This window comes from Miniopterus schreibersii, assembly GCF_964146895.1.
Source record: "Miniopterus schreibersii genome assembly, chromosome: 6".
Classification (NCBI taxonomy): Eukaryota; Metazoa; Chordata; class Mammalia; order Chiroptera; family Miniopteridae; genus Miniopterus; species Miniopterus schreibersii.
The window spans coordinates 4,997,100-5,006,802 of NC_138107.1; the positions used below are offsets into that span (position 1 = coordinate 4,997,100).

General features: G+C 46.7%; 1 protein-coding gene across 1 annotated transcript; it reads left to right on the top strand.

Moving 5' to 3' along the window:
* Positions 1–332: 332 nt before the first annotated feature.
* LOC308558283 (HLA class II histocompatibility antigen, DQ alpha 2 chain-like) lies at positions 333–7,476 on the top strand. The gene is made up of 5 exons (XM_081139765.1): positions 333–692; positions 3,846–4,094; positions 4,537–4,818; positions 5,059–5,220; positions 5,372–7,476. The coding sequence occupies exons 1-4, from the start codon at positions 611–613 to the stop codon at positions 5,211–5,213; spliced, it is 768 nt and encodes a 255-aa protein (XP_080995891.1). The 5' UTR covers positions 333–610; the 3' UTR covers positions 5,214–5,220; positions 5,372–7,476.
* Positions 7,477–9,703: the final 2,227 nt, after the last annotated feature.

Genomic DNA, 9,703 nt, shown 5'->3' on the forward strand with positions numbered 1-9,703 from the left:
CCCTCATTAACTTGTGGCTTCCTTAACACACACAAAATTAATTCTTCTGAAACAAAGCAAATCTCCCTCTAATGACTGCCTGTGACTTCAGCTCATTCCCTAGTCCCTCAAAAGTACGTGGAATTTTCATGTGGCAGGATAAATAAAATAAAAAGGTCCAGCAAGCTATGGGAAAGAAGTCACAGTAGTCCCCCTCATTCCCCCTCAACATTTTACTTGACAGTCTTGGACAGGCAGAAATCTTGGAGGCCGTAGCCCAGAAAGTCCTGAAGGCGACCATTTAGTGATGACCTCATCTACCCACGTGGCTGCTCAGCAATGGCCCACAGGACAGAAGATTCCGCTTTAACACCTTCCTCCCTTCACAGAGAATTCCCTGAGGCCCACTCTGAGCAGAGGCACCACAGCCGGGGACTCCCCAGTGCCTGCCAGGCTGCCCAGGAAAGCTCTTCAACCGGCAACTGCGGTGTCACCACAGGGGAGTTTTCTGATTGGCAGAGCCTGAACTGCAGGGTTTGGTTTGGGAGCTCTTAGATTCCCTTCTCAGCCGGGTCCTCACCATTGCCCTGCAACTCAGAGCAGCAACTGCTGAGACCACCTTGAGGACAGGATGATCCTAAACACAGCTCTGATTTGGGGGGCCCTCGCCCTGACCACCGTGATGGGTCCCTGTGGAGGGGAAGACATTGTGGGTGAGTGCATGGGTGAGGGATGTGGGGACTGGACTTGGGAACTGTAGGGTAAAATAGACAGAGATTTGCACAGAAATAGTAGAGATTCCCCAAAGGGGTTCTCAATATTGAGTAGATCCAAACATTATGGTCCTTCTCGTTTGTAAAACCAGAGTCCCAATCCACTCTCTCTGCCGCCGTGCTGTTGCAGGCTTCACCAGGGACATCCTCCAGTTTCTAATACTGGACCCTGAATATGTCCCAGAGGGCTAGACGGCATTCATGTGATTGCCTCAGAGATTAAAGATGTTTTCACGAGTGCAAGTTCATTACTAAAGATTTATGAACTATTGCTCCCAAATTTTCCTGAACAACTTTTGGAGCTTTTTATATATTTCCCCAGTAGTTTATTTTGGGTAGAGTTTCATGAATTATGTGTACTATGCAGACATAAAGAAGAGTTCTTAGCTTTTTCTCAGATTCACACCCATTTTCCTGCTGAGCACCGGTCGGGTGGGGAGTGAGCGAGCAGCCCAGTGAAAGCTTTAGACAAGTCATTTTATCACATGGGCCTCACTTAATCTCAGTTACCTCTTTTGTCACCTCACAAAAAATCAAGTAAAATGGGTATGCAGACATGCTTCCCTAGTAATAAGACACAAACATCCGTGATATTCTTACTTTAAAATTATTACTATTACAGGTATAGCTTTATAATTTTTCTTTAACAAAGTAGGGAATATTTTGTTTTAAAATTGAGAACTTTATGATGAAAACTTGGTAAATTAAATTATAATAGTCTCAAATTGTCAGACCAAATGGCCTGTGCCCCACAGCTTCTGAGGAAGCTCTGTGAGAGGAAGATTGGACAAGCCGGGAATCATTATTGGGCCCCTCCACCTCTGCTGCTCACCTGGTCCCACCCTGTATCCCTACATTCCGTTACCCTCCTTTCTTTCCTGGCTCCATCCCTGCCTCTTTTCTCTGTTGTTTTATTGACATGAGAGTGGGTTTGTAAAGATCAAAGTAGAAAAGCCAAATAGTTCAAAGGGAAAGTGAGTGGAGGTTACTCTAATCATCAAGGACTTTATCTACCATGGCTGCTCCCATTCTTTCTTGGTTTGGTAGTGAAAGTTTCCCTGCTTCTCCAGAGCTTGTCCAGATTTCCTTTCTCAGTGTCACTCCAGAGTGGCCCGGTCAGGCTCGACGTATCCCCCACAGTGCGTGCAGGGCCAAGGGCCTGTGATATCTGCAGGGCCCCATGAAAACGTTTTACTTTCTTTTAAAATTAGAAAGAAAAATTAACTTTTAGGGTAAAAGAAACTGTTTTAATTTACCCTGGATTATATTTGTCTTTATACTAGTATGGTCATAAAATATGATTTTTTAATATTTTTATGGAAAAATAAAGGCCCTACCTAAGCAATGGTGCTTGGGCTCACGAGTCATAATGCAGCCCTGGTCACCGCTGGGTCTGACTTTCACAGGATTCTGCTACCTTTGTGCCTGTCAGCCTTCCCCCAAATCTCTGTGAGCCTCGAGAACAGCAGTTGGCATTTGATACACAGTCTGAGCCCAGCGAGCGAGGGTTGGGGATTCGGGGGAGGAGACGCGCTGTCTGCCCCCAGCTGGTGCTCAGGTCAGCGACGAGACAGCATGGTGCGGGCCCGCGGGCTGCAGCTGGAAGGCGGGCCGGCCCCGCTGGCCCAGCAGCCGGCTGCCCTTCAGCAGCGGTGTGCAGGGGCACGAGTGCAGGCGAAGAGCATGGTTGCGGGTGTTCATGTTTGAAAACGGAGTCGAGAAGCTTCCTCACAAGGATAAGGGGGCTTGTTGGGGGCTCTCTAAGTGGCCAGCCAAGGGCCGTGCTGCGTGGGGATGAGGCATAGATTGACTTGCAGGAAAGGACCTTTGCATGGAGGGCTGGAGATCACAGTGCGGTCAAAAGTATGTTTAATGAAAGGACTCACTTAGCTAGAAGTTGGTAACTAGAGGAAACTTCAAGAGTGAACTGGGGATGTTCACGGAGGAAAACAGGCCCTTGTAAAGACCAAGGACCAGGAAGGGGAGATGTCTGGTTTGATGGGCAGATGAGGTATTTGCGGAGGACTCGGCACAGTACCCCTATTGGCTCCGTGCTCACCTGACTCCCCCCATTCAACCAGCCCCTTGGTGGCAGAGACCGTGCATGGCCCGAGTTTCACTCCTTGCTCCTCCCAATGCCTGAAACCTTGCTGACACCAGAAAACGAGGAGGGGAGGAAAGAGGAGGTGGTGAGAGGCTGGGACAAGTTGTCCAGCCAGGCTCACCTGGGCGTTGTCAGCTGTGCTGGCTGCCCGCCTGCGTGGGGGTCCTCGGCCAAGTGCGCTCTCTGTGTGGGGAGAGCGCCAGAGCTTTCCTTGAGTCCTCAACAAACGTCAGTGCTGAGTCCGAGAAACACTAGGTGTAGTAATGTCCTTATAAAAAGGAGGGATGGGAAATAACAGAAATCCAAAATCTGATAAAGTTTTCAGTTTTATTCTAGTGCAAATCAGCTGCTCTCCTCTGAGGATCAGCACTGTTACAAAGGGGACACCTTAGAGGCATTGTTTACCTTCTACGTGTTTTATAATCTTCTTGTTGTCCTTCTCATTCTCTTTCTTATTCCCTAAAATAAAGGAAACTCTTAAAGTAATAATATCATGTGTGCTTTTCCTTGGTTAAAAAATAAAAGGAGGAGGGAATCCTTGCATAGAGCATGTTCTGAGCCAGTCCTGAGGGGAGAGGCCACAGTGAGTGTGTTATTAACTGATGAAGAAACTGAGAGAGAAAGAAAACTTAAGCAGAGGGAGGTAAACTAATCTCTGGGAAGGAAAGCTAATGCCACGGCCATTCACTCATCCCTGTCCCACCCATTCCAATATTTATCATAAGCCCGCGAGGTGCCGGGCTGAGCCAGCCCGAGGGAACAGCAGTAAACAGCCTGTGGGATTCTGTTCTGTGGAGCGTCTGGATGAGAGGCAGCTGGACTCTGACGGGGCCACCAAGGGGAGGAAGCAGGCGCTGGGGACTGTCTGCAGACTGTGCCGACGGGGGCGCCCACGAAGTTGGAAAGTCAGTTTCTTTGTCATTTGTTTAATGAGATCTTTTTCTCCCCCTGTGTTTTGTACGCCCCTGCTCCCCACCCTCACTCATCAGCTGACCACGTTGGCGTTTATGGCTTAAATGTCTACCAGTCCTATGGTCCTTCTGGCCAGTACACCCACGAATTTGATGGAGACGAGGAGTTCTACGTGGACCTGGAGAAGAAGGAGACTGTCTGCTGGCTGCCTGGGTTTAGCGTATTTAAAAATTTTGACCCGCAGGGTGCACTGAGAAACCTTGCTATATCAAAACATAACTTGGACATCATGATTAAACGCTCCAACTCTACCACTGCTACCAATAGTATGTGTCACCATCTCATCTCTTTATTGAACCCACCCCTTAGTACCAGGCCTCACTCCCTTCGCCCCTGGATAGACACCCCTCACTGCTCTATAAAATTCTCTCCTTTCCAAGGAGTCCCAGCTCTTTTCATGGTAATTCCTGAACCCTCACCCTCTCCCTTCTTACAAATCACATATTTCCATGAAATACAGAGATTCTTGCTCCCATAACACAATCCTCAAATCCTACAGAGATGGGCCCCATAGGCTTCCTACAGTAACAAGCAGGCCGACAGAGAGAAGGGTGAGGGATGCAGTGCAGGCAGTGTATACAAGCAGAGGGAAGCAGGAGCTCCTCCACTGTCCGTGGGGAAATGTTGGTGGGGGGCCCTCCAGGAGGCAGTGGAGCCTCAGGGCAGAGCTATTCACGATCTAATTCTAGTGCTGTCTCCTCACCCTAGAGGTTCCTGAGGCCACTGTGTTTCCCAAGGAGCCCGTGATGTTGGGCCAGCCAAACACCCTCATCTGTGCCGTGGACAACATCTTCCCTCCTGTGGTCAACATCACGTGGCTGAGCAATGGGCACCCAGTCACACAGGGTGTTTCTGAAACCAACTTCCTGTCCAAGAGTGATCATTCCTTCCTCAAGATCAGTTACCTCACCTTCCTCCCTTCTGCCGAAGACATTTATGACTGCAAGGTGGAGCACTGGGGCCTGGACCAGCCACTCCTGAAGCACTGGGGTATGTGTGAGTCCACGCCTTTTGGTGCCTTCTTTTCTCTGTGAAGTCAGAACACCCTGCCTGTGATCCCCTAACTCTCATGAACCGAAAACTAACACTTCAAGGATTTCTAATGAAAGGCTGCACTCTCTCCCTAAGCCCCATGCCCCACATCTTTGCAGAAGCAACGCCTCCCCGCTCCATCCCATGTACATGCACAGGAGCTCCCTGTATTCTGACCTCCATAACCTCACTCTCTAGAGCCTGAGATTCCGGCCCCTATGTCAGAGCTGATGGAGACTGTGGTCTGTGGCCTGGGGCTGGCCGTGGGCCTCGTGGGCATCGTGGTGGGCACCGTCTTCATTATCCAAGGCCTGCGCCCAGGGGGTGCCCCTAGACACCCGGGGCCCTTATGAAGGGAAGGTGAGTATTCAGATTTTTAAAAGGAGGAGGAAGGAAAGTGGGAGGGGGGTGTGGACCCAAGTGTGGTTGAAAGGTTGTAGAGCTGGGAAACAGCAGAATGGCAGCACAGGAGCCCCGAGGGCCCATCGATCTCACAACTGTCTTGTTGCAGGTGCATTGCCCGTCCTCAAGAGCAGAAGCGTGGATGTGTGAGATGACCGGCACCATTCCCTGGCCAAGTCCATCACATCCCTTCTCTCCTCCTACACTCCTCTCACTTCTTCTCTGTGACTGAAGGTGCTGTACCCCCCTCAGATCTCACATACCCCTCAGAATTCTCCCCCAAACTCCTGAATTTTTTTCTCAATCGTTACCTATTGTGGGATTGCTGGGGTATTCCACTCAGCTATCTAACCCCTCAGTGACCCTGAATTAATATCTCCATAGAAGAATAAACCCCCTTTATGAGGTCTTTACTGAATTTTTTCTGTCATTTATCTCAGAACTGACTAGGACCATGGCCCTTTATGCTTCAGGCCCATTTAATCTCATTTTCCAGATCATGATTCATGCCCAGTAACACAAAAGAAAACGAGTATAGTCTGATAATATTATGATATCTTAGCTGAGGTTACTTTTTCTCTCTTCCTTGTGTTCCCACCTTTGGCCACCCCCGCCCCAACTCAGGCATCAGTGAAGGCAATGCCCTGGGCACTCGCTGTAGACTTGTTAGAGGAAAAATACCAAAACCAATAAATAAACAAATCTGTATTTGTTTTCATATAGCTGTTAAATTTATGACAGAGAAATAAGTTACTAGAAAGAAACTTTGAATCTCAAGAGTGACAGTAGTCAATATTTGTTCCCCAAACTTTAAATTTGTGAAGAATAAACAATGACAGTAAAAACCTTCTGCTCCCTTCCTGCCTGAGGAGATAAGCATGCTCTAGGCAGGGGGGGAATGCAAGTCGGTCAGGGGGGCATTGGAATAAGACAGTAAAGCGGGTGTCTGAAGAAGACCAAATGCTTCATCTTTACTTAGGGTTAGTGACAGATGGAAAGGGGGTGGGAGTAGAAACCACAGACACATGCGGTCCCTAGAATACAGGTGTGGCTTGCCTCACCTCCTGGGTGCGTCCTGCTAGGTAACCGGGTGGATTTTCCTGTGAAACCTGGCCTGTCAGGGACTCGGGGGGCTCAATACGGCTGCAGGGTGTGTCCAGGCAGGTAAGCCCTGGGGGCAGCAGGACAGCCCACTGTCCCCAGCCCCACCCCCTCCTCTCCTGGCTACGGAAAGCAGGAGCCTGTGAGAGAGAAATCGCCTGCGGGGGGACAACGCTGTTGAGATGACGCAGCAGCAGCTGTGGGTGCTGGATCCACCTCTACATTCACTGTCTCCCGCTGGAAACCCTGGCAGGGCAAATGCATCAGCAGAGGGGATGCTCTGGCTCCCCTGGGTGCCAGACTCTTGAGAGTGTGGTGACCTGACTTGGAGTCATGACGCCTTCGAAACCGTTTTCGACATGTTGCCTCAGTCTTTCCACTCGGTGTGACTGAGTCCACACACTGCATCTGGGAGACATTATGGAGCAGCTACGGGGTATATGAGGCCGTCCCTGTCCATACCATCTGCCTCAGTGAGCTTAAAATGTAACCGGGGGAGATGTAATACAGGAACTGACACAGCATAGTTGGAACCCAAACCCAACTCCAGGGCTCAGCAGTTAGGGCTACTATTTTAAACTCTGTAACACGGGTAAAGAAGCTCACATTTCTGTGCCTTTTTTTCTCATTCATATGTGGGAGCAATAATACTCTCCTTACAGAGGTAGTGACAGAATTTAAGTAACTTGATATGCAGGCAGTGCCTTGCACTGCTAGTTATATCCATCATTAATAAATTTAATTTTTGTAATTTATTTAATGTTTCATCCACAGTTGGCATACAATATTCTATTACTTTCAGGTGTACAACACAGTGATTAGACATTACATAACTTAGGAAGTGATCACCCCGATAAATCTAATACCCGCTGATACCATCCACAGTTATTACAATATTATTGACTATATTCCCTCTGCTGTGTTTTACATCCCCATGACTGATTTTGTAACTGGAAACTTGCACATTTTAATCCCTTCTGCTTTTTCAACCATCCCCCCACCCCATCCACCTGCCAACCAGCAAAACATTCTCTGTATCTGTGAATTTGTTTCTATTTTGTTTGTTCATTTATTTTGTTCATTAGATTCCACATGTGAGTGAAGTCACATGGTATTTGTCTTTCTCTGTCTGATTATTTCACTTAGTGTAATTCCCTCTAGTCCATCCATGTTGTCACAAATAGCAAGATTTCATTCTTTTTATGGCAGAATAATATTTCATTTTATATATATGTATCACATCTTCATTATCAAATTTATTAATGGGCCATATTATATGGAAAATACTTTTGTTTCTCTGAGCCCTTTAATAATTTAGGAGATTCAAACCTGGAGCTATGGATGAATTTCTTTTCACATGTTAGCTGGAGGATTTTTTCCTCTCTGGGACCAGAGGCTGAGATTGGGTTAGACTTAGGGGGTAGACTGGGTAGAGCCATCAGTGATGTCTCATTGGTGAAGCGGTTGCTAAAACAGCTGATATGGCAGGAAGTTATAATATTTGACCTTGGGTTTTTACCCTAATGAAAAGTATGTTCCCTCCTTATAACCCATAAACTTTAGTTAAGTATGCTGTATGCAACAGAGCTGTATGCAACACACATCAAGTTTTTTACTCTGGAGAGGAGGCAGAGAAGATTCCAGGAGGAAAGCTACCTGGAGGTAGAAGTAGGAGAGTGATTAAAAATGCAGACTGGGAATCAGCGCAGGCAGGAAATCTGAACCAGAGGTAATCCTGATAATGCAAGTGGCAGAGCACAGAGGATTTAGGGGGCAGTGAAAATACTCTCTATGATACTATAATGGTGGATACATGTCATTATATATTTGCTCAAACCCATAGAACGTACAACATATGGGGTGAACCCTAATATAAACTTTGGGTGATTGTGATGTGTCAGTGCAAGTCAGGAACCAGCCTGAAAGACGAACAAACCTGAGGTCGAGGGGTGGGAATGAAAGAGACAAACAAGGTTATGGGATCAGGGGGACTGCCCTCCGATGAGGTGCACCCCAAATGGCTTGAACGCCTTTATTATATAGTGAGTAACAAACAAGTGGTAATGAGATGAGGGTGATGCAAAGTAGTTCCCTCAAGGCCGCATGAACACTCAGAGTAAACACCCTGCCTCCTGCATGAGCCCAGACCTTGGTAACTATCTTTATCTCGGCTTCTAATGGGAACTTGTGGGGAGGGTTGAGCCCTGGCTCCAGGCCCTCAGGCGGCGTGGACCATGTGCAGACGCGTCACCGGCTCCCAACAAGTGCAAGTCCATCAGCTGTAACGAATGCACCGCTCGGCGGGGGGGGGGGATGCTGATAATGGGGGAGGCTGAGCATGGTGGGGACGGAGGGTGTATGGGCAACGGCCGTGCCTTCCACTCAATTTTGTTGTGAACCTAAAACTTCTCTAAAATAAAGTGTATTTTATAAAGATCAGCAATTATGATCCCAAATGTACAAAATAAAAATTTTAATACAAAAATTCAAGTCACCTAAATACACACAAATGTGCTGAGGAGTTTTGGCAACAGGATTTTGAGTAAATTTCAATGATTCATAGGATAAGAACCCAGCATCTGGGAGGTGGTGTGTGTGTTATTGTAACATAAGAATCATGTCGAACGGCATTATGACCAGTGTCCCAGAAATGCACAAAGGCTGCTCTACTCAGACTCCTTCTCAATGAAACACTGAGGAAAGCAAACTTAATGGCAGTTCCATTTCATTAAAGAGATTCATTCATAAAGTTTTCATATAATTTTAAAATCACATAATTAAAATTAATTCTTAAAAATAGGAACACACTTTTTTATCACCTAAAAACTAAGTGGGATCACCACATCGCATTACTATAAATGAAGCTGGAAATTAGTCTTCATGATTTTAAATTATGTGATTTTTTTTTATGACATGAATGTGAGAGACACATCGATTGGCTGCCTCCGGCAAGTGCATCAACCAGGGCTGGGGATGGAGCCTGCAACCGAGGTACATACCCTTGGCCAGAATCGAACCCAGGACCTTTCAGTCCACAGGCTGATGCTCTAACCACTGAGCCAAACCGGCTAGGGCTAAATTAGGTATGTAATTATTTGAGTTACTGGAATTACTTCTGATTATACGCATAAAGTATGACTATTAATACTTAATATCATCCTGTTTAAAATCTACGTAATTGAAAAAATCTCATAAAATATAACAGGTTTGTACTTACCACATACAAATTATGGATTTTAAAGGATTAACTATTTTGTTACAAATCAAGCACTCTACACAAAGCCTGACATATACTAAGTGTCAATAAATGTTAGCAATTGGTGTCATTGTTATTTTCTTG